This window comes from Hirundo rustica, chromosome 8, assembly GCF_015227805.2.
Source record: "Hirundo rustica isolate bHirRus1 chromosome 8, bHirRus1.pri.v3, whole genome shotgun sequence".
Lineage (NCBI taxonomy): Eukaryota > Metazoa > Chordata > Aves > Passeriformes > Hirundinidae > Hirundo > Hirundo rustica.
The window spans coordinates 27,072,803-27,099,101 of record NC_053457.1 but is presented as its reverse complement, the minus strand read 5'-3'; the positions used below and the strand labels follow the sequence as shown (position 1 = coordinate 27,099,101).

Below are 26,299 nucleotides of genomic sequence, written 5' to 3'. Positions count from 1 at the left end.
ATCAGAGCTGTTAACTGTGTATTAAACATGGAAAAAAAAAAAAAAAAATACAGCTCAATAACCCCATCTAAACACAGAGGAATTTTAACAAGCAACAACAAGGCAGTAAGGCTGTTCTCCCCTACAACAACTTCTTCCACGTGAATGTCTCTAAACCTGCTCGGAACTTGAATCTTTCCTGGGAGGGGGGCAAAAGAAAACTACTTGAATAATTTAAACAGCTCTGTGTTACATAATCCTTGTGCTAAAGTTGGCTATTCCTCTCCATGTGCAGCCTGAACACGGAGCTGGTGAGAATGGCAGGAAACAAAGGTGAGATCAGAGAAGAGCACCATTCTGCTCTGTGTAAATACATGGGGTTACACTTTGCAACAGATACCAGAGTTAGACCTGAACTCCAGTACCCACGTGAATAATTAGGATCTGCACACAACTACTAGATTTTTATTTCCCTGTAATATACCCAAACAGCAGCATTAACTACAAGTCTCTTGGAAGGAGCAAGTAATTCCCTTTCTTCTCTCCAAGATGTAGCACATGAGTTGCCTGTGTGGATCTGTGCAGCTATAAATACATTTATCTAGAAGAAACAGTCTTTTCTAAGAGGAGTGCCTGATTGGTTAACAGAAAATTGATACAGTGGAGTGAAGAATAACTGATAAAAAGATAATCCAGTGTGGCAATGTAGTTCTGCAGTGTTGTAGCTCCAGCCTTCATTGGGTGGTGAGTGTAGGGTGATGGAAGAAAAGGACAAGCTTCTGTTGTTTGCATTTGAAGTATGAGGGAGACATGGTGTGAGCAAACTTCAGATGTGAAGAACAAAAGCCCAGTTTTCCTCTATACCATCTTTAACTATATGATGAAGCCTTAAGCTGAAACACTGTGCTATTCCATTTTTACAGCTGATGTTCTCTTCATCTATTTTTCACCCCTACAAAGCAGAGATGCAAATACCTGCATGTACTTATTCAGTGCATGCATAGCTTCATTTCCAGAGAGAAGGTCAGTGTAAATGTTCTAACCTGACCTTAATTTATGCAGTAATCTCCCAGACTGTTACATCACGCTCATTACTGGCATAATCAAACATTTCCCAAGCAGGCTATATTTAACAAATGTTTAAAATTATTTCTGCAAGGATTAAACATCCACAAATAATTTTATTTTATATAAGGGAATAATTTGGAGGGAAGAATAGTACCTAAGCTGGTGGTGGATCAGAGTATGCCAGTTACAGGAGCACTTAAGCGCCCATTGGCACAGCAAGACTCAAAGACCCGGTAGGTTTCAAAGAAACACTTTTTTTTTTCCCCCCCTTCTAGAACTCTTTGCTTTCTAGTAAAGCTGCAACCACAATGTTCTCTCTCTTAATACCACCATAAAAAATCAAAACACTTTAAAACAAATTGATGTCCTCTTTAATATAGTCATCACATCATCACAGTGCCCTTGCACCCTGCTTGGTGACAACCAGGGGGATGCACACACACATCTCTCTCTTGCTTGCTCTCTCTCTTTTTTTTTTTTAAGGCATTGAAGCAGGCAACAAAGAAGGAGAGAAAGACTGGGAGAGACACTCAATTGAGATATTGGCACCTTTGATTGACAAGATCTAATCAGCTTATCTCCACACTAATAAAGTTGATGGCCTGTGGAGCTGGTGTATGTCCAGCTTCAAGTGAACTTTCAGTAGCCAAAGCCTCAAGGGCCAGGACTAAGACTGAGCTTATCTAAACTGATTTAAATCAATTCCTAATGGGCTATTTCAATTTGATCAATTTGAAAGGTTGGAAACCTGTAACCACTTGACTAAATTGTCTTAATTCGTGCTGGCATCACTGGAGATTCGGTCAGAGGCACAAACTATTTATCTACAATGAAACAATGGAGTACAACTGATACACTTCTAAAATTATTTCCCCCCTCCTTAAGGTACTGTTCAGTTTATTACAAACTGGGTGTTTTACAGAGCAACTTCTCTTGTACTGAACAGAACATTTTGAAGGATGATGTTAGAAAACAGGTAGTGAATGCCACAAGCAAAATTCCCTAAGTCATGAAAAGGGGCTGAAGCGCTTTGTAGCTTTTGAACAATTGGCTTTGTTTTTCTAAATTAACAGATTCCTTTATGTGTTTTGAGGGACTGCCTGTCCCGCCGAAGGTGTGATGGCAGAATGAAACTCTATGAAAGGAATGACTTGAGCATTCAGATTTCATTCATTATCTGCAGAATTAAACAATTCACTTCTGAAGTTCTTGGAATTAATTTTGCAAAGCTCAATGCACTTTCAACTCCACCAAAACAAGTCAAAGTAAGATATGTGGCTATATGTACTGTGTCACATGAGGAAAAGGGCTTGCTGCTTTTTTCAGGGTAAATCACTGCTTTTAGGAATGCAGAGAATTTCATAGCATCAAATCGCATCCACACAAGATAATTTCTGAATTAAGAACTCTGCTATTCATATAAAAAATAAATTTTTTAGGAAAACATGGTATTATTAAACAAACAGCTTATGAGGTAGAACTATATACTCATATGTACTTTACAGATTTGACAAAGCATGAGCAGGGAAACCAAATATAAGTATTTTTCAGTCAATAGCACACATGAACACCTTAAGAATGTCTTGTGTTTAATAGAGGTAATTTAAGCACTTTCCAAAGGAAGAGTTTTTTGGTATTAAATGCTAGATTACAAAAAACCCTAAGCAATATTTTCATTCAGATTGTGGTTTTCAAGTTGTAATTGCTTTATACAAAATCCACTCTAGTGTTATCACTCAATATCATCTTCACTGCTGTACATCTGAAGATAATTTTGCAATAAAACTTAATTGATAGAGCTTATTTTTCACTAATCTCCTAATACAGAAAAATGAAAAAGTACTAACAGTACGTATTATAAGCTATGACCCTCACAGTGCAGGATATTTCTAGTTTATCAAACTAAAATAGATCCATTTTATGGCATCAAATATTTTATATACTTTAATAATGTGGAGACTTTCTCCCCAAATAGGAAGTAAATGGAAAATTCCCTTAATAAAGGAAAATGTGGAGAGCAAAAGTCATTCACAAAGATGATAAGCAGAACATCTCATCTCATAACATTACTAGCTTATGCCCCACTGACCATTAGTGCAAAATTTCAAAACATTTCAGTTATGGAAATCAGTAAGTCTGCCATCAGTGACATCTATTAAGAAGCTAAATTCAGCGATTTTATAATTATAAACTGAACTTCTTCTGATGTACTGCATAAACTGGATTCTGAACATGACTTCTAAAAATCAAAACATTGTGGATTGTTTTATATTTCCTTCTCCTTTGCTAAGTTAGACATAGTATCAGTCCTAAGACTTCCCATCAGTAAACAGTTCTAGTAATTACAGAATATCAGAAGAGAAAATAAAGCATTATATGTTCATAGGTGAGGACTGGTATTTTGAATTCATAAGGCTTTTTCCTGAACTTCCATACACCTTAAAGACAATGCTTCCAGAGCAGAAAATTCCCCAGGTACCAGCCAGCCATTAAGACATCATGAGAAATGTCCTGTAATCCTGAGACCTGGGTCACGTTGAGATCCAGCCACTGCAGCACCGTGCCCCTGAGCACAGTAGGTAACTTCTGCCTTGAAAAATAAATGGTCTGCAGAGTCAGGGAGCTACATTTGGCTCACAGTCAATGGTTTGCCTGCTTGCCCCAGACTTTGTTCCCAGTTCTACTACTAATACCTGCTGGAATGGACAATTTGACTCTTTGAACACCGGGGTGCTGCTCAGCAATCTTTGTAGGCTGAAATGAGAAACCTAAACTGTCAAACTGAGATTATCTCTCTACTCCTGCAGTGTGACTTTGAACTTTCCTTTCCCCCCGAAAATCAGCCACCTTCCTGCATCATTTCTTTCTTGGTCACTTGCAGAAGGATCCTAACTTATTGATTACTCAGACATGACTCAAAACAACATATAGAATCAAGGAAAACATTCCTACTATTCGGGATATCTATATAGGCTTTAAGATACCACCCTTCCTGATCATTCAGGACTCCTGTAAGACCGAAAAGATACTCAAAATAACCACAAACATCTTTCCAGATCTGCACAGGCCTCACTTTTCTGAGCTAGACAAATCCAGCTTAGTGCTGCCTTCTTATATTTTTTTTTTATTTTTAAGTTTAACATCACTGTGCTTTTGTCTATCAACAGAATGAGTATAATATCATTTTTTCTCAATGAGAATTGAGAAATCTTCCTCTTGAGGAATCTCTCAAGGGGATTACAATGATGCACAAATGAGGTTCTGAGAGCCCATGGTATTAAAGAGCAAAACCACATTGCCATCAAACTGGCAAAAAAAAAATCGCAGCAACTTCAGTTGTAAAAGTGCAAGTATGGCCTCATTTTTGCATTTAAATACTTCTCATACTGTCATTTAATGATGGAGGAGTTTTCTAAACACAGTCATCAGCTTGCCAAGACCACTGCAGAGGCATCAGACAGAAGTAATGACTGTAAAAGGCTGGGAGACTTGAGCTTGGTCTTCTGCGAACAAAGACACCGCTCTCCAGACCAAATCAGCCTCTGCAGTTTTTGGCAGCCAAATCATAACAAGGCCAAAGTAGTACTAAATCATTGATAAGGTTTTTAAGTTTAAATATCAAAGTGGTATATATGCAGAAGAACTGTTGACATTTGAATTTCAGCAACAGGCATTTCAAACTCTGTAAAACCTGACATTTCAGTGTTCATATACAAAACCTGCCATGATACAAAACAACACCTCTCCACCAATACTCTGTCATTTAGAACTTTCTTCTTTACTATATAGTCACACAGTAACATTTCAGAACATATTATTGCCTAGAAACCTGTCATCCTTATATAAGTAGGAAAAAAACGCTGCATGTTAATTATGATTTTTTGTAGTGAACACTTTCAGTCTCCTTGTTTCCAATAGTCAGGTTTTCGTCCCCTTTATTATTCATGGAGAAATCTTTTCTGGCAGGTAAAATACGGCACTTTTATGCAATGTTTTGATGAAGCACACCAGAGAAAATGAAACGAACTGGACTATCCCAAAAAGAAAAACAACACAGGTGAAATATGACTGTGCAGTGTATTATTTTCATAACATATGGGAACTAACCTGTACAGCTCCTCAATTATTCCATAATGTATAATGTCTGTTTCCCCAACCTTCTAACAGCTGGGATTGAAATGTTCTGACATGATGATCTCTAGGTGGCAATACTGAAAGCATTAAAATATAGATATAAATAGGTGATAATGAAGAACAAAATGCGTACCATTTTCTTGCAGTCATAGTTTGCAAATTAACAAGCTGCTATTGATTTTTCTTTGAGGTCAATAACAGCATTCATTGATCCAAGAAGTTAATACTCACTGAGGTCAATACTATATCTCAGGGGCCAACATATCTGGATTCTGACTTCTATTTCCTGTCCATATATAAATATTATATAGACCAAATGGGAAAAATTCATCTTTGGAGATAAAGCACTGTATTTGACAGGATTCAGACTCCCATAACATTAGAACTTAAGAACACAGTCTACCTGGATCATTTTCAGACAGCTCTCAAACACTTAAAACCTTAAAATCTAGAAGTACTATCTTCATGAACTGTATCTTCAGCTCTGAACTTACCATCTCCCAAGCAGGAAATGGTCAATCATTGTGCTATTTCCTCACAGCAAAAACAAAGCCATTTTAGAGACAACTCTATCAAGGGACATCAACACATTTTAACAAATTAAACTAAAATTATTTTAAAAAATAGCTGAATAACAGTAGTAGTGCTTTTGATCTTGGCTATTCCCCATACTTTCTAATGTAATCTCAAGGAAATACAAAAGAAACTTTCCTGTTGCCTTCAATGAACTCAACATTGGGCCCTTGTAAAATCATGTGAACTTTTCTTCTATAGTTTGTCACCCAAGCATTAACATGTGTAAAGAAAAACTAGAAGTGAGCAATTAATCTCCTGATAAATTAATCTGCCAAGCATCGATGAAGCTGTAGCACACTTTTGGAAAATGACAGGGAAGGTAATAAATTTCAGAAATGCCAAGCTCATACAGGGATTTTTGTATCTCTACTGCAACAAATGGTCAATAGCACAACATCTCAGAACATGGAAGTTACATATCAGCTTTGTATGGAATTGTAATTGTGTGAAGAGACACTATTAAACTTACAGCACAAACAAGGCACAAGCATTCAAATTGGCTAAGAATGATACTCCAGAACTTGAATAATATTCATCACATTTGCAGAACCTTACAATTCAGGAACTTTCTATCATTATGCAAAGCAGAAAATGTTATTTTATGCATGAAAAAGCTGTAACAGAAAGCCAATAGTCCCCAAATGGTACAGAACTAAAACTGTTAATACACCAACTCCTGAGCTGTGTAGTAGGAATGAGTGAAATATGTGGTCACCTGGCTTTTGGCACCAGGGCTTTTCTTTGAGTGCTCAAGCAAAGAGCCAATACAAAGGGAGACCATAGAAAACTCTTTTCATTTTAAATTCAATATTTTACCTTCCTGTATCAAAATTTCGCTTCAAATTTCATAAATTCACAAGGCAAATATTTGAAACACTTATTTGTTACCAAAGCACAGCAGTTCCCAGACAAAATGTAGACATTATGGTGCAAGTGTGCTATGCAGAGCATTATAGATGAATAAAAGGTTCTGTTACAAATAGTTTGGTTTTTTAAATGTTTTAAGAGATATGATCATGCAAATAACTATCCCTGTGTCTAATAGGAAAATGCAGTAAAGTAGTAAGCATTGTTCCTTAAAAACATACAGAAATGCACAATTGACTTAATTTAGAAGTAAAAAAACTACAGTCAATCTTATTTTTAACCACTAAAGTTTCTTTCTTAATTAAACATTCACTCTCCATTTTTTGCATAGCTGCTAAACATGGCAATTTCCACCAAAAGAAAAGAAAACCTTTCAAACTCAGTTTTGTCCCTCTGGGTGGTCAGGAGAACAGGCCATACCTCCATATATTTCTTTAAAAGCTACATAGGTTATGGCATTATCTTCTTTGTTTTGTGACTTAATTTATTTTAATTTTTAATTTGAAGAAATTTTCTTGGAAACAAGAGATCACAAATATTATTTTGCGGTTTTAACAGCTGAACAAAGTAACTAAAAAAATGTCATCAGCATAGGGAAAACACCAAAGTTTATCTGAGCACACTTTATATTCACAAATGTAAATTATTCCACAAATTTAGTGCCATTTCTGTTTCTGTGGGCCAGGTTTTAAAAAAGCATTTGTAAATGTTTTCTCCAAAGATTAATCTTAAAATGTTAAAATTAACATTTATTCTGTTATAAATACTGTAAATACTTAATCTAGTTCATGACATATTTATAAAGTCTATGCTAGAATACTTGTTGCATAGGACATTTTATGGGTATGCAATAAAAAGCCCTTCATTTGATTATTAACGCTTGAGCAATGCTCTGACTTGCCATTTTAAACTCATTTGAGAAAATATCATTGTTTCTAGACTGGATTTAAAATACATCCTCCCCATAAAATTGAACAGAGTTAATTAAAAAAATATAATAAAATAACAAAAAAATTAATGTGGTCTTTATGCTTCATTCTTAACATTTCTATACCTCATATTTCACTACTGAAAAACAGGGCACTAAAAACAGAAGAATCACTTACTTGACAAAAATATAATAATTTTCAGAAAATTTCTCAAGATGGCATTCCAGCCAATTATTAGAGTAGGCAAGTGCCAAAACATTCAGCACATGGATTACAGCACTCAATTTAAAAAATCAGATTAATACTTTCAAGACATCTGTAATAAAACACAGAACTATTGCATCCCTGTGAATAATAAAAAATCAAAACCTAAACAATACTCTCATTCCAACTGTTTTGTATGGTGGCTCTCTAGATCCTGCAGGAGAACGAAACAGAAGCCAAATCCCAAGCACGTGAATACTTAAAAACTTCAGTTTTAGAGAGTCACTGACTCCATAAATTATGGAAAAATTCACCCCAGTATAGACCAGCCAAGTAGACGCAAGAGATTACCTTTACACCATGTTTATATTTGCAAGATGCTTGGAATTAGGAGCAAGGAAAAAGTTTGCAAAACACGGAAGGGACACAAAATCACAGAGGAAAACAAAAAGGTTCTCTTGAGCCAAGAAAAAAACCAGAGAAACAAGAATGTACAGATATGCATAAGTGGCCTGTGACTAATGTAAAATAGTAAATTTGTATTTTCAAAACCATGAACTACAATTTTGTTGGTCTACAGTTCCTCACAACAGCCAATAACCAGATGCAGCTTCTCAAAACAAGACAGCAACAGCACAGAGAAAATCACAGTGCTAGTTCATCCTGCTAATTCAGAGAGATGAGGGGTACTGCAGATCAGCAGCTCCACTCACACTGACAGGATGAAATCAAGCCAGTCAGCAAACAGCTTCCAACATGGAACTCCTGAGTCTAAGTTTGATTTAAAAATAGAGACTTGGACGGTCAGAGTACTTGCACAAATTAGAGGTTATGTCCTCATCTGATACACGTTATACAATCTGACATTTCAACTGTAACTAGACTAAGGTTCCATAATGTTCAGCCCTTCTCAATCCTGACTGCTTGTTCATGCAACACATGGATAATTTTTGGGTCCATAAATATCAATAATTACAGGAGAAAATAAGCTCTACAAGCAGCGTAATAAAATCATTATCATAAAATAGCATGGTGTGACTTGAACTGTGTGAAGGAATGCCTAAATAAGGTACTCTTCCATGATTCCATACTGTGATAAAAAGATGTTTTCCAATTCTGTGCTTGTATGCCCTGGTTCAGGACAGCAGTTTGGGCTTCTCCTCCCTGCCCCTGTATTTCCACAAAAAAACCCCACAAAAATGGTATTTGTGTAACTGTAACTCTTCAGTCCTAAGATGCAAAAGGGCAAAATACTGTGCTTGAAAGATGTTCTACCATGCAAAAACTCTTTTGATACTGGCTTTACCTAGAAAAGCATGCTCAGAACAGATACATTTTTTAATGCTAAACTTCATTCTTTAGTGCATTTGGAGGAATACAATGTTAGCCTGTCAGAAAGCAGAGGTAGAAAGCTTCAAACAAGAAATATAAAAAAATTCCCCAAAACACAGGTGAGCTTTGTCAAGCCTAAGCTCATCAACTTTTCTTCTTGATGTAATTGTAATATAAAAAATCTTTGCCGAGCAAGATCCCATGCTGTGCAAATTCAGCCGTGCCCACGTAGCGAAAAATCTGTTAAAAACTATTGAAAACACAAAAAACTTTACTAAAGTATGTTTTTTTAATGAAATATACAGCTGATGTTCTGTGGAGAATGAACTCACCAAATGAAGTCATTAAATTAGCAGCGCATTAATATTTGAAGGTCAAAAGGCGGACTTGTAATTCCATTCAGCTGTGCTCTTTCAAAAGTTGCAACAGACTGACTTGTCACTGCCAAGTCAGTATCACTTGGAATCAATTCCTTTCACTTGGTGAAAGTTCAAAAGGCGTGCTAGTGGTATATAGGATGGGAGGGAGAGAATAAATCATAAGTAAACGGGAACAGTGTGCAGGAACAATATATCAGATTGTGAGTTCTACCCATTAAACATTAACCTGCAGTTCCCGACTATCTGAAACTTTTTGGACGCATTTTCTACAACTCATTTTCTTCAGGGAGAATATGCAACCCGATCAAGAGGTCTTCTCAGGCCTATACAATTGAACATTTGCTTGCTATAGGCTTGACATTTTTTGCCCACCTGTTGCAATGGGTTTTCTGGACAAGCTATGTTAGATGAAATTCTGACATCTCTTGGAGACACCTAAGCATGGCAGCTGAGAGTGTTAACAGATAAGGAAAGAGAATATAAATATATAGAGGGAGGACAGACAATTGGTGGCTTTTTCCATTATCTCTTTCTGAAACCAAAGTAGTTTGGAGAGTTTACCCACACTGCTAGAAACAACAGATACTGCTCATTTATCTTTTTATTTTCATCCTTTCTTTTATTTGCCTCTACCTGCTCAGAACCAGACAACAAATTCTGAAATGTTATCACAGAGGGGGAGAAAGCTCCCCGGGGCTAAATAATTTCAAAACGGAAAGAAGTAGGTAGCGTAAGTTCTGGCCAAAAAATAACCATATAACTTGTCTTGAAATGCTCACATTCTTATTAGGACAAAAACATCTTCAAAAAGCTTTACTCAGACTTAGGAATAAGCTACAATGAATACCTTCATCAATAACCATCACTTTTTATGAATACATTAAAGAAAGAGGGTCAGCACAAAAAAAAAAAAAAAATTATGCTGAAATACTGTTTTTTCTGATTCAGTTAGAGGTTATTTCCCATACAAAAGTCTACACAGTAGAGGTGGTCCAATAGAGGGCCTGTAAAATAATGCTCTAATGTTGTCTTGAGTTCAGCTTATAATTCAGATATTAATGCTGTTCACATGTATTCTATGACAAATGCAAGGTATTTGTGAAAACATGTTCAGATTTTAGCCTGCATGATTACTTGTGTGACATTCACATGGGAAGTACTTAAACATAAAAGTTTCTGATCACTGAAAAAAATGTTTTCATCATTCTAGCACAGAAAAAAATTCACAAAACTATGTTCTTATTACACATAATAATGCATCTTTATAAGGATATTACAATGCTTTCTCAACCAAAAAACAGCCTTAAGCAAACTTCAAGTGGATGCAAGTTCCTAACAAGACTGTCCCATGATGCATGGCACAATAATGAATTCCTGCACACGTAAAATAACCTGTGACTTCTTCCAAAACAGAGGGCAAAATGGTCACATTTGGATCACTGTTCTCCCTACTGTAACTTATCAAAACTGTACTACTGAACAGATTTGACATTCCTTATTTGCTGCGTTAATGATATAACCCCAAATCTACTGAGGTGAAAGATAAGCCCTCTTTTTATTGGAAATCCAGTTGAAAGGTGTTGAGTACCAAAAGATAATCTTTTAACAGAAATGGTCTTACAACTCTATAAAGTAAGTTGTTTCCTCATCTCTCCTAAAAAAGTAGTTGGAAAGGAGTTTTTTGGTAGAGGTCAGTACTCTGAAAATTAATGAAAATTCACAATTTCCTTACTTTACGGTAAGTACCTTATGTATTTAAAATATCAGAAAATACTAAAAGAATCTTTATCCTGCATTTGAAACAACATACGGAAATGCAGAGGGCCATGGAGCAGCGGGAACAGAATTTGAATATCACTAGACAATGCTGGGTGAGTAACTGGATAAACTTCTCATGACCACAAAGGTGCAAGGCTCATCCTGCTGCTGAACCAAATCCTTAACATGAAACACAGAGTTGGAATGGTACCAGACTTTGAATTAATATGCAAAGGAGGATCTGAATATAGAGAAAGGGTATTAAAGAGCTAGAACTGGGAAGGTTAGAGCTGGGCAGGATGGTGAGAGGGAGGGCCAGGAGGGAGGAGGTGGCCATAAGAAGCAGCTCAGTGACTGGACAAGCCAGGAATCAGCAGGAAATATTCAAACTGAAGGTGTAAAAAGCCCTTCCCTGGCATCAACAACTGCATAGTAAAACACTAGGAATGGAAACTGAGTAGTTTGGTCTCTCCATGCCCTCTCAATGCTGCTTCTGACTATTACAAGGCAGCAGCACAACCCAAACACGATTCTCCCCCCATGACCATGCAGCTGGGATGCTCCTGGGCCTGACATCCCCAGAAACAAAAATCTCTCCCTATTTCTTCCTCCTCACCACTTTAAAGCCCAGACTATGGAGAAGGGCAGAGGGCTTAGAGATGTAGGAATGCAATATGCCACTTCAAAATGAATTTCTGAAACAATAAACAGATTTTAATAGAAATCAGCCAGAAAAGAAAAAAAAATTATATATGAAACATGAAATACTGCTGCTAACAGAAGAAACGGGGTTCACGAAAAAGCTCTCTCTGATGGTGACTGGAAACTGCATAAAAACTCATTTCACTATAGAAACTTTGGATTAAGATTTCAGTAGAAAGATGTCCTGGCATATCAAAGAAACACCTGAGGAGGAGATATTGGTATATGCTCCAGAACTCAGAAGCCCTCTTTCTCTAATGAAAGGTTTTACACACAGTATTCACATATACATGTATGAATAATTCATTAGAGATGAAATAGGTAGATATTAAGTGTAAATATCTAGGACAGGAATAGCCTTTTTTATTTAAAGCAAGGGGCATTAGAAGCAAGGTCCTGATTTTCAAAACTTGGTTTCCATTTCAGTTATTTGGAGCTCAAATGTAATCAGAATATGCATACACCTGAAGACAGAACAGGGATGTGAGGTCCAAGGGATATTAACTAATTCAAGTAAATGACTAAGCATACAAAATTAAAACATAGGAGAAACAGCAAACTTTCCACTAGTCTAATGTAGCCCTATACACATGAACATTAGCATTCATTATTTTGTTAAATTAACATTGGATGTTAGAGCCATTTAAAGTTTTTTTAAGCTGAGCAAACACTTCTTAATTGTCTTGTACCTATAAAGTAAACTCCAATTCTTGCAAGCGTAATGGAATGAAAACAGTTTAGCCAATATACTTATTTTAATGGTTTCACATATGTTATGACAGTTCTGGTGTGCACCTCATTTCTATGACACCTGACCAGCACAGCTGCCCCACGAAATATGGAGGGAGAAGGTCCTTCAGGGCAGCTGCTTGGGGATTCAGATTGTTCCATCAGTAAAGGAGTGAGAAATCCAAACCTGTGACGTGCTGCTGTGGACAACATGCTCGTACATCAAACTCCATTAGTCATATCTGGCAGGACACCTCCTGCAGTTGTGTTTAAACAGCTTCCTTTTCATGCTAAAGTCATTGAACTTGAAGACTCTTGCCTTCAGAAACACCTTATAAACATTTGTTAACATACTTTCACTGACCTGTTCACTGCACTTTGACTCAGGGCTGTATCCAGATAAGACAATAATATTATTTTATAACAAAGCAAACACACATCTTTGTCTAAAGAGATTCCTATTTGCTTTCCATCAAGTAGGCTGCCAATGCTTTGAGGTGGGTCTGACCATCTGCCTGTAGGCCACCACAACATTACAATATGCATTTATGGCTCAATCCAGAAAAGGAGGTTTGACTGCAGTTCATTGCAACAGGTGAAAGCCACCAAAATTTGCTTGGATCCCTTAGTAACAGGAATTATTCATGTCACACAAGGGTGGAAAATAAGCTGTCGTGTCTCTTGCTGAGACTATTTCTCCTTTAACTGTTTCAGAGTTACATATTCCTGAGATTCCCAATGAGTAAGGAGGATCGAAAAAAATTAAGCAACCTGAAGTTTCAGAAGGATTTTCTGTATATGGAACAGGAGACTTTTTCTTCCTTTGATTTCCTTACTTCTAAACCACCATGTTTACATGCTACAAAAAGGGGTATAAAAATAGAAGCCAAGACAAAATTTTAAAGATTAAGTACAAAGAATAGATATATTATCCACAAACTCTTCTAGCAGCACAGATATTTCAGACAGATTCAGAGCCACAGCATAATATTCATAGAGGCAAGCTCAACAATTCTCAAGTTACATGCTCTGAGAGCTATAGAAATATCTAAGGGCAATGAAGGAAAAAATGTAAATATTTGTAACATAGTTTTTCCCTGAAATCCTGGACAGCATTCAATGTTTGGATCTTTCTCTCACTCTTACATTGTCCTGAGACAAGGTGAATCCTATGTTATATAAACACCACAGGTTTTTTTCCTGGAAAATATCTGGCATTCAAGAAGAACTTAGCAAAAGCAACTCAACTCCATAGTATACAATGGTCCTCTACAACAAGGTGTGCTCTTCTCCTTGGCAGTGTTTTACATTTCCATGCCAATTTTATGACTGAAGATGAATGAAGCATTTTAAGCTATTCCTCACTCAAAATATTCCTGACTGAGCAAACATATCTAAGGCTCTAAAAAGAAGTGTATACCTTATTATGCTACACTCTGCAGACAAAATAAGGAAGTTCTAGAATTCATTTTGGTACTGTGGAAATCTGAGCATGTGGAATAGAATTAGGCCCCCTGAAAACCAGGAAGAATTTTGTGATTTGACGAGCTCTCTCTTTGACTGAGAAAAGCAATTTTCATGCATTCTTAAAATCTTACTCATATTCTGAGGTTATATGGTCAGATTAAGTGGCCTGAAATTAAGAAAATTGAGTTGCAGAGGTGCAAATAATGAGTGGTGCCAGAAATGCCTACTTACAAGGCTGTAAACTTCTCTCTTTCTAACAAGCAAAGCAGATTGTAACAAAACTAGAAAAATAACAAGAAATGTTCTTTAAATCAGCGGTTTGAATTTAAAAAGCAGATGAGTGCACTTTATGGTGTTATCGGCCATTATTAAAAACTTCCCCTACTTGGTACAAACAATGGAGACCTTTGAGATTCAAACAGCTGATGGTTTCTCTTCATGCCTTGAGAGATTTTTGTCATGTTTTTGCCATAAAATTCAGGCAATTTAAAAGCAAATGCTCTGATTAACTCACAGGTGGATCAAATCAGCTTCTCAAACACCTGTTAAATTTGCAACATACCCCTACAAATGTTTAGAATAATGTTCTTCTGCTTACAGTAGTCCTTCAGTACTCCAGAATTGGTTGCCAGATACTAAAGGCTTTGCGTAGTCCTTGAGGAGGTTTCTGCATAGATTTAAACATCCTCAGCATCAACAAATGACAGCAGACAAACTACGAAAGCCTGACAGGGCTGGATTGCCTTAGAGATGGTGACATAAGTGGCATCCTGCTCAGACACCACTGAAGCCATGAATCAATGACTCCGCTCAAAGAAGGAAGTCAGACCTTCCAACAGATCTCAGTTTGTATGAACAACTGTACATAAGATGAAAGGGCTTATCAGTTTCGAGATGCAAACAGGAAAAAAGCTTCTAATTTATCATGGTAAGTTCCAGGCATTGTAATGTGAAATTGCGTAAAATTAGTTATGTGATGTCAGATTAATCACTAGATGATCACAGGGGCAGGTTAAAATAGTATATGTATTTTGCTGATTAAGGTAATAAAAAAGACCCAAATGTGACTTATGCCAGAGGTGATAATCATCCAGCTTCATTACAGTATGCAGCATACATATCCATAATTGTGAAAAGACACCACATAAATAAAGTAGAATAGATACTTAAGTGTTGCCACATCCACCTCAGAATCACAGAATGGCTGAGGTGGGAAGGGACTTCTTGAGATTGCCCTGTCCAACACTCTGCCCTAGGGTCATCCAGAGTCAAGTCTGTGCTCACCTGGATTTTGAAAATCTTCTGAGATGGAGAGTTGACAATCAACTCTGAGCTACCTATTTCACTGTTTGACCATTACCACAGTAAAAAATTATCACATTCTGATGGAATTTCACATGTTATAATTTGTGCCACCTGTCCTGTCACTGGATAGTACTGAGAGGAGTCTGGCTCCCTCCCTCTTCATTCCAACCCATCAGCTATTTATACACATGGATAAAGTCCTCCAGAGCCTTCTCTTCTCCACACTGAACACTGTTTGCTTTCTCAGCCTCTCCTCACATGGAAAATGATCCAGTCCCTTAATTCTGGTCATGGTCCTTTCCTAGACTCACTCCAGTACATCGATGCCTTTCTTGCATAGGGGAGCTCAGACCTAGAAACAGCACTACAGAAGTGGCCTCACCAGTGTAGAGAGGCTCTTTATGCAACAGAAGTAACAAAAAAGGCAAGAAGTTATCTGAGGAGTCTGCTCAAAGAAGAGCTGAAAATGTTTTATTTTATTGTGAGACCTCAACACAGAACAATCAGAAGTAATTCCGAAAGTAAGTTCTTTCGTTGCAGTGAATTAATCTAAATTCTCTTATACCTAGAATCATTGCGATTCATGCCAGGACTAAAATAATTCATCAGTTTCCATAAAAATTTTCAGAAAAAAATCTACATTACAATGAAGTCAATATTTCCAAAGTCAATCTCAAAATTATTTAATATTAAGAAGTCATATAATATCACTCTACTCCTGGTCTGCACAGAGTTTTGGGAACAAAAATGATACGCCCCTCTCTCTGTGCATGAGATAAAAAGTAGAGACAGACACAAAGATGGGGTGAATTAGTGACTCTATGGAATTCAATGCAGTTTCACCTGGTTTTGATACCGAAAGACACCATGTCCATATAAATATACATTTGCACTCCAACCATATTTCTCAGAAATCACCATGGAGATATGCAACTGAAGTTAACATGATCATCATCTCCATAAAACAAATTCCACATGGAGTAAAAAAAGGATATAAGATATCTCCTCCACAAAAGGATCAGTCTGAATTTTTATATACTGCTGCTTTGTGAAAGATCCAGGCTCAAGTGAAGCAGATCAGGAACCATTTTTGACAAGTTTAAAATAGTCCTTCCAAAACCAAGTTATTGGCCATTTATAGAAAACATGCAGGAAAGCAAACTTAATTGCCATCATATGTCTGTTGATATAATTTGCCATCCTCTGGCACAAAAGAATTAATGCTCCTTGTCCCCTCTAAATTCTGCACTGTATATTCCATACATCCATTTCATTACTGTGCACAGCACTAAGCCCAGAATAATTAAACTGCAGGCATTTTAGTAACACCATTTATTTAGCATAGCCATATTTAACTCTATAAGGGTTTAACTCAATTTACCTCTTATAAGGTTTGAATTCTAAAAAATATTTTGGATATGTATCAATTAATCAGGACTCTCTGCCAGAAAATTATTCATGGCTCAAACATACATTTTCTGAAACTTTCTTCAACTCTGCACAAGCTTTATTTAAGGGGATTAGACTTTGAAGGCTTACCTAATGCTGGTTAAAAAAAAAAAATCCACTAAATTACTAAAACTTAGTAAAAATATTTTGAAAATACAAACTGAAAAGTTGTAGTCAATTAAAAACGCCACTAATTCAATAATTGCACTGCAGTTTAGCCTTCCCCATTAATTTTATTCCATCTGTATATTTAGGGATGTGATTTGTTTACTTCCTTCATTGCACAGAAACAGCTGCATAATCAGTCACTAAACTGATTGCAAGAAAATGAGCTGATAATCTCACTACATATCAAGTGTAGTTAATATCTTATACATTTACTAAAATGAAATTTTCTACATATATGAATGAAAGTAAAAGACAAAAACAACTGGAGTCTGCAGTGTGTGCTAGCAATCATTGCGGGTGGGTAAACTGACAACATGTAACTGCATATTAAGACAAATGTAGAATTTAGACGAAGTATTCCATCTCTTTTCAGATGTATACTTTTAAACCTCAGGAACTGTTTTCAGTAGATGTCATGCCTTTTAACTTGAAAAAAGATAAGCGCAAATAAGCTCCCAATTGTCTCCCCAATATGTAAACCACATCTCGGGCTGCTGTCTCTGTTTCGCCTTTGAAGTTTCCCTGAAATGTCATGTGTTGTGAAGACTGCTGTGCATAAGCAAGACAATTTGCTCACTCTCAGAATTCTTACCGGTTTCCACTGCTATTTGGTATCCAGCCTCTAGTCTCCGGGATGACCTTTCCAGCCTCTCTGTGTTATCGAGCAGATGTGCCCTCTGAAAAAGAAAAGGGGAGGAAAAAAAAAAAAAAAAAAGAAAATCAGGCAGCAGCCTACAATGTTCTCTCTCCCTTTTTAATTGTGCTTTCATATTCCAAAACATAAAAATATCCATGTGCATTTTATGGAATAGTCTGTTACAAGGACCACTGGAAGGGGCCAGTTCTATGATCAATCATAATTATATGTACCAATCATTTTTGTTTTGAAACATGGAATATGTGCTTCACTCTTCTTACATGAACCCACAAATCAGAATGCAACTATTACACGGGAAACCCATCTGAAGGTAGCATTTCCAAAACAGATTTCTCTGTGACACAGGCATCCAAGCACCCATGATTTCTGTTCAACTACAGTTTGATGAAACCATCACTTTAAATGCAAGAGGTAGTTTTTAATACAGACTTAATTTTCAGCAGAGGATATACTTCCTTTATGTGTACTACTCAAGTGAGGTGATAAAAACAACAAGCTATTCATACAGAATACTGAACAGCATGAATATTCTTCAGACTGTTTGATGTAAAAAGATGTAGAAACAAAACACTGGTTTCTTGATTTACATCTCCTATGTCTAAATATATGTGAATATATAAATAACATACACAGATGCAGGTATAAAATATTTCCCCCAGAAATCATTTGCCTATTTATCAGATAACAATAAACTCCGGCAAAAATGCATCTTTCAATGCATTTTTACTTGGGGAGCCTGCAATGGTGAAAAAGTGAAATTATTATTTTCATGAGTTTTTCCTCCATCCAAAACACCAACACTTCACCATGTAGGCTAATTTCCTTTGAAAATTTGATCCTGGACTAACTCTAATCAAGTCATCAAAAAATATATGCCACCCCCCTTCTCCCTCCCAGTAACCACACACACCTTTCCAAGCACTCCTTTACCCAAAGCCCCCAGTTTGGATATTTGTCAAAACACATTTCCTACAACTTTGCCTTGTTGACAGATGTCATTCTAGAATGGAAGAAATGCTTTCTAATAATAATAAAAAAAGGAGGTGCCATACATATTATCTGAGTGGCTGTCTACCGAAACGATCTACCTTGCTCTAATGAGCCCCTATGGATCTTGGGAGATGCAAGCTGTATTGACATGCACACTTAAGCTAATACACCTAGACCAGTGCCTCCAAGCTCTAGCAGCCAGGGATGCTGACAGAATATCTCGCTTCTATCTTCAAAGAAAGGAAGTGATTAGTATGTTATCATTACCATTCAAAACGTGATTTCCCTATTCCCTCCCGGCATAGGTGACACATCTCTGAGATGCGGCCAGACGATCGAGGCAGCTAAAGCCACATCAAAGCTTGCCTTGAATTTTTTCTTTTTTTTTTCCCCCCTCTCTTTTTCTTTTTTTTTTTTTTTTTTTTTTGGAAATCATTAAAACAATGCATTTAGATCAGCATAGATAGGACCCAATGTGAAGGTCAGGAAAGCTGCAGTAACAGTCTATAATAATTAATAGAGTTGTCTAATACACAGTGGATAGGTTAAGAGTAAATTGCAAAAAAGGTTTTTGCATTCATGGGGGGCAGGCCACCAAGAAAAAAATAATCAGCGCAAGCACTTAATAAAATTTAAAACCACAAGCTACAATGCTTTAATTGAAATCATGACAGCAACTAGAGTGGTGCATGTTCTTAGTACTCATGGTCAATCTAGGTAATTAGTGTTAATTTTGCTTAATTATTTTTAAAAAGGTATCTTCATAACATCTGCTGGTTCCTCTTCATTGCCCATTAGAAGAAAAAAAATAGTAGGGTGCCTTTCTCCAAATAGTGCCCCTCCAAATGATACTGAATTAGCATTAAATATTTTAAACTTCGTAAAAACCCTCAGAATCCTAAAACACACACAGATGTCTCTCAAAAAAGAAAAATAGAAGGGGAAGAGGTGGGAGGTGTGAGGCATAAAAAGAAGGAGCTTAAAGGGTAAGAATCCTAAAAGTTAGAGAGGAGATACTTAAAAAAACCACCAAAGGCTGGGAGTGAGCACAAGGAGTAGAACACTGATCACAGATGTACAGGGCTGTATACGGGAAATGAAAACACTCTCCTATGTTAAGGGAGTGGGGAAAATAATCAGATTTCACATCACAAGGTGAAAGAGCTACCCAACAGAAAGAATTAAGAGTTTGACTGTATATTTTTCTATACCATTTAAGCCACATTTAAATAAAATAAATTACCATCCCAGTTCAGTCTTACTGTGAGCAATTAGAATGCTAAAGCCCTGTGAACTCAGTGCTAACACTATCTCAGAGCCGTTTCTTAACTTGATTTTCAGAGCCTTTCCACCCAAGGCATTCTACAATGAAATTTGATTTTATAATAAAGAGTGGTATCATTTACATTGTTTGGATTTGGGGGCACCCTGTCCTTTGGACACGAAATCAGTGCCCTACAGCAGCAGCTGATGCTTTCAACTCCTTCCCACCCCTCCCCAAACTCCTTCTCCCACAGTATCCCCTGCACTCTGTGAGGGGGGGTAGCGAGGTGATTCAGTCTGTCTTGCAGCTTCAGAAAGAGCTTCTATCTGGAGTTATACAAGGGAGTTTTGCAAAGTGGGATGCTATCACTAGAGATTTAGTCATTCCATGTGGGCTGGATTCAAACTGAGATCTCAGGAGCTCAAAGGACAGAGCAACACAGCCTCCAAGGAAGCCTGTGTACGGCAAGTGTGCGAGAATAGAGCCTCGTAATGAGAGGCAGCACAGGTTTTATTAACAAACAGTATGGCAAACCACAAATTCTTTTAAGATCACTTCATACCTCCTTAGGAGAACTATAATTGGGGATGCCTTGATGTTCCTCTCTGTGACGAGTCAAGAATTATGCCTGAGTCACTATACTCGCCTTCATTTAAACTTTAATGTGCATTTTGCATCGGGTATAAAAACACCATTGCATATACAACCGATCCAACACAGAGTGGGTACTTACATGCAGAGAACAGAATGCCAGCAAATGGGGTTTAAATTATTTTCCTCTCTGCCTCCACAGTTTTGTTCAAGACAAAGTAATAAATCCCTTTATTTAGTTTATTTTCTGCTGCTTTCACCATATGCAGAGAGAAGAAAAAGTAACTTATGAGGCTAGCAAAGAAAAGCAAAAAAAAAGAAAATCACCAGAAGCTATGTCAGTTTTTTACAGGTGGCTAACACAGAGGATTTATAAAATCCAAAAGGTATAACTGAGTTCAGTATAGCTCCCAAGTTGTAGCCCTTTGCAATAACACCCTGAATTTTCTTACTTGTCTTCATAGCTATTTCAAAAAGAAAAGCAGATAAGCAGCAGCTTTGTTCTTTACATATAATTAATTTTTCAGAGTGAACTTAAAAATCAGGAATCTTTATAAAACTATAATCTTATGTTTGCAAACAAAAATGATCCTACTGCACTCTTTGCAAAAGCACAGGAGCAGATATGCAGGTGTTGTTAAAGGGATGACAAAATGAACCTTGTTCTTCTGAAAAACCTCAGAAACCAGGCTATACAAACCCTTGCAACAATACTGTCATCTGTTTAAATACTGGCACTACTGGGGAGGGGAGCTCAGCAGTGGTGGGAAGGCTTTCATGTGGTTACATGTTTATTTTGTTTAATTTTTTTTGTTAACTCTTTTGCTCTGTAGCTTTTACATATTAATATCAGCTCCATGAGAAGCGGGGGAAAATAAAGCATTCGCAGAACTAGTGAAGAACCTTTGTATTACAAAATTACCTGTTTTTAAGAATTCTCTGTAATTGCCCTTAATATTGTTACTTTACAATTCTTTGTCATCACCATTTCTAAAATCACAAATCCATTCATGCAGAGTTCAGTATATATTACTGATACATTACTAGGCACATGTTCCACAAAAAAGATACCAGACAAATATGTGATGTTAAAATATTCGTGCTTTCTAAATATATTCAAATACTTCACTGGTCCAAGCTCTCTGTATGAAATCCTTCAGAAATTTGACCTGTAAGTAAACTTGACTTTACTTCTTTTCAATGGCTACTAGGAAATAAACACCAGTTCAAATACTGTTGTTACAACAATAAGCAAAAGCAGATATTAATTTCAGAAAATATACTGAAACATTTGAGGAACTGACCATTAAAATAGGCTTCTTTCTAAATATTTATGAGTCATTTTATAACTGGAAGAAAGGTGTTCTGGAATACTGATCTCTAGCGTTACACCTACAGATCTACAGCACTCACAAATAAATAATAAATATTGATATGTGCGTAGGTCTCTCTACCTCTACTGTATTTTCAGTGGGTGTACAATATCCAATATAATACATAAGCTATTTAAATACCTCACAGCAAACTCAAAACACTATGAAATACCATGTAATTTTTAAAATGTTTCAGCAAAGGTTTATACCAAAGCAATGCTTTCACTTTCAATACCAGTGTATAAGTGTATTTTCCCTATCAAAGATTTTGTGATGCAAACATGATTATTACTGTACCTGATTTGATCATGGTATTCTTGGAGAGATCAAATAATAAGAGTGTTTTTTTCCACCCTTCTTTTTCTAGTGCCTTTTTAAAAAATTCCACTATCAAAGAATGTTAATTTCTAAGGTTTGATCTAGAGATTCCTATGTAAGTATACAATTATTAGGGAAAAGGAGGCACAACAGTGAATATGTTAAAGCAATGTAATCAATATTTTTGCTTTGTGTAGATTTCCCTGCAACAATGAACAAAAAGATCTACTTCAGATTTAGAAACTCAGCTTTAAAGGGAAAGCTAGACAACAAAAAGCAAGAAAGTACTCACCTCTTCACGTAATTTTATCAACTGCAACATGAACGCACAAAAAAGATAAAAAGGAAAGAAATGGCAGGAAAGAAAGATCAGTTGTGTGACAGGATACAGAATTAACATTGACAATTTATCTGTTTACATGTTTAGCATTTAAAAATCACAGACAAACACATTAAAAGAACCTAAACATAGACTACATGCAGAGTTTTTTGAACGAATAAAGATCACTTTCTCACACTGTCACATTAAACAAAGAGAATAGTGTGAAATTCTCTTTTAAACCACATCTAAGACACCATCATGAAATAAAGGGGAATGACTTCATAGAAGTCTATATTATAAAGAAAAAAACAAGTTTACTATTCTTCCCTTCGAAGATTGTACAGCTGAAGTGGTTTTGTATATACAAGTTTTCAGAATGTTTTCTGTACATTTTAGTTGTGACAACTGATTTCTTATTTTACTAGCAGATCTAACTTATTAATAGATGACTGCATCTTTATAGCATGTATTTCAGTATTTCAATTTTTACATACCTGAGTTCTACTATGACTATATTATTTAATTTTATTATTGAACTTCATACTGAGGGTTTTTGCCAGGCAAAAAAAAAGAAGCAGCTTAGTTAAATGGCTCACAACTGTCATTTATTGAATAGCATATTTAAAGATAGACAAAGGAATAGAGAACAACATGAAACATATTTCCCTCAGAAAAGACCCATTCCAGGTTCTTGATCCAGACCACAATACAGTGCATATATATACACACACAGAGTGTGTGTGTATGCTTATATAGAATATACATTTTTATTTATTTATGCTTGTAAATCAACACAAAATAACACTGATAATATTGTTCTGGCAGCTTTACTATAAAACTAAATAAAACCCTAGCCTGATTATCAAGCTATGTTGTAATATACTCGCCCCTTAGAGAGACAGATAAATTACTTGCACTGGAACAAAACGTATAATTACTCACAACAAGTATCTGGACAAGAATGGCCCTTTATAAAAACCTACAGCTCTCTCACCGATTCCAGTTCAAAATTACAACAGCTACACAATTATCTCAGTTTATGCTGATACTTCACCTAGTTTCATAACACTAATTTTCAACACGTGTAAGCTGAGAATGTTTGCTACTAATAACATCTCACCAGCAGACGGAAACAAAAGAACCTCCATTATTCTCTATTGTTTCATATGGCTCGCCTAAAACGGAAGGTTCGCCTCACCCCGTTAGCAAAAGGGACAAGAGGCTCTAAGGAGATGCAATTCGGAGGGCTCCTACACCACCCCGACCTGAACCGGGCCAGCTCTCCTGCACCGAGCTAAAGGAACTTTGCTAGAATTTGGTATAAAGGAAACCGCGTAACCGACCAAACCAGCGCTTAAATTCAAGTGCTTGGCCTATCATAAATTGGTCTCTTTCTCCAGCTCTTCCCCCCCTTTTTTCCCCCCAAAAAGGCAAACATTAAGGCTCTTTAGAAAGAGACGATCTGGGAGTTGATCACACAGCTATCTTTTCTTTCTGAGGCCACCATTCTTCAGTTGGCTATGATACTTAAAGGGCCAAAGTTTAAAACGACTCTCCCGCAATAGAGCCCATCCGGGCATGCCACCCTGCTATAATCAATGAGAGTTTTAAAATGCTGCACATTTGTTTTTTCAATAGGTCCCAAACAAAAATGTTCTATCTTGTTTGTGCTGCATGGCTGAATTTAAGCTCTGCATGGGATTTGCAGCTAAGTAATGGGAGAGGGTTGGGTTTTTTCTAACATTGGCTGAAAGATATTCATTCAAATTAACAAAAGATGTATTTTCCCCCATTTAACAATGCTCTCGATGAAAATGTGTTACTTTTACATTTCTATTTTGAAACATTATTTTTATTACGCTCACTCCTGAACTGTAAACAGCGTTAAGCTGTGTGCAGCCACCATTTTAGGTTATGATAATCAGCATATTTTTGAAACAAAGATTATTTGTTTCTTTTTTTTTTTTTTTGCAATACAGAATTTGATACAAGAGGTAATCTGTTCCTTTGTAGGCTAAAAAAAAAAATCTGGTTTACGCTGGTTTGAACCAGTGGAATCTCTTGTGGCTAAGCCTTCTGCTGTGACTAAAATCAAAACTGCACCACAGAGAGCGAGGGAGCGAGATGGGATGTGTGTGTGTGTGCACACGCACGCGTGTGGCCGCGAGGCTGTCACATGACACGGAAAACTACCGAATTTTTTTTAAAAAGCTGATAACGCCACCGCCGTCTCTGTCCGCATATAGATAACGAATAAATGCTGAACTCTATTAAACGCCCTTTACACATTATCGTGGGTCGAACACACAATTTTCTGAACTTATGATGACAGTCTATTTATTTTGCTATAAACCCTCGGCATGTAACGAACAGATTTGTGTCTGGTAATGATCTGCTCTGCCAGGGCTATATGAAATGATACCGACCTTCTTTAGATCTTGGCGAATTAAATTGACCAACTTCACCCCCTGGTCTGTAGCTGAAGTTTGACACACTTTATGCACAGCAAGCCCAAATCTAATATTATCACAACTTTGTAGTCAGAAATTAAGTAGACACAATATTTGTTCACCACGAACCACATATAGAATGTATGGGTATAAGGATATGCAGTTTAAACCAATGTGAATTTATTTAAACTTACTAATGAACATAGCTGCAAAAGAGAAAGGAACACTGTTACACATCAAGAAAGTTGGTAATATTTAACCTCACATAATTTCAGTCGAGAGAGATTTCTGATTTAACCCAACCATATACTTCCTCAAGAACATACAAATTGCTACATAAAACAGTTCTATTATTAAAGTGAAGCTACAACTTTAGGTAATGTATCACTGCACTGAAAACCACAAAACTTTCAAGGTATTTACTCTTTGTTGGTGGCCAGAATGACAAACAAGACTTGACCACTCTTGGAAAATAAATAACAACCCAATGCACACAGCAGTTTTTTGGGATTGGGTTTGTAAGGTGGGTGGATTGTTTGGTTTTTTTTGATGCAAGAAGGGACAGTTCTTGATTTTCTGATAAAAGCAGTTATATCTTGATAAAATCATTATGAGGGAATTGTATTCCAAGTTATTCTGAGTGTCATCTAGACACACTGGCTGCTACTTCTGGGAGACATGTTGGGAAAACGAAGAAGACAAAAAAGAAATCACCATTAGCTATTCTTCAATCTGTACTTCAATATTCCTGAAAGAACAACTGGAAACTCCCACCTATCATCCTGTTCATTAAAGCATATAACCTGGCTGCGGTTCGCTGTAGTCGTACCTTTGAAACTCAACTAAGAAAAGAGAAGCTAAATGAGGAAAAGATCCAGATAATTTATTTTTCCAACAGTGATCAATTTTATTTCTAGCTTTTTAATATGGTCATACTAGCCAGCAAGCTAGTAAGCAAGCTTTAAGTTCCTTTTATCTTCTCTCTCCACCAAAAGTATCATGTAAATGTTTATCACAATGACAAAACCCAAAAACTCGTATCTCCTGTTTGCCTCTGGGCAACAATCCTGATTACCCAGGTATTCAATACTTCTATTGGCAGAATTTACCAATATTTGTGGCTTGGTACGGGAGCAATTATGAGCTAGCAACTTTTTTCAACACTTCCTCTGTCAGAAAAGGAATCCTTTCTCTCGCCTTTCACAGCTGGTAACTGAATTGGGGAAAACAAACCCACCATTTTTCAGTTAAACTAATTTAACCTAATCCAAACTGATTGAGAAGTA

The 26,299-nt window shown here is 36.6% G+C and overlaps 1 protein-coding gene across 6 annotated transcripts in view; it reads right to left on the bottom strand.

Moving 5' to 3' along the window:
- VTI1A (vesicle transport through interaction with t-SNAREs 1A) overlaps window positions 1–26,299 on the bottom strand; it is a 257,176-nt gene that overhangs the window by 177,692 nt on the left and 53,185 nt on the right. For 4 of the 6 annotated variants that reach the window (XM_040070812.2, XM_040070816.2, XM_040070815.2 and 1 more), the window contains exons 5-6: window positions 22,534–22,554; window positions 17,640–17,724 (exon numbers count right to left, since the gene is read on the bottom strand). In XM_040070812.2, coding sequence (XP_039926746.1) covers window positions 17,640–17,724; window positions 22,534–22,554 — 106 coding nt within the window. The remainder of the gene's footprint in view (window positions 1–17,639; window positions 17,725–22,533; window positions 22,555–26,299) is intronic. The other 2 variants (XM_040070814.2, XM_040070817.2) reach the window with 1 other exon arrangement.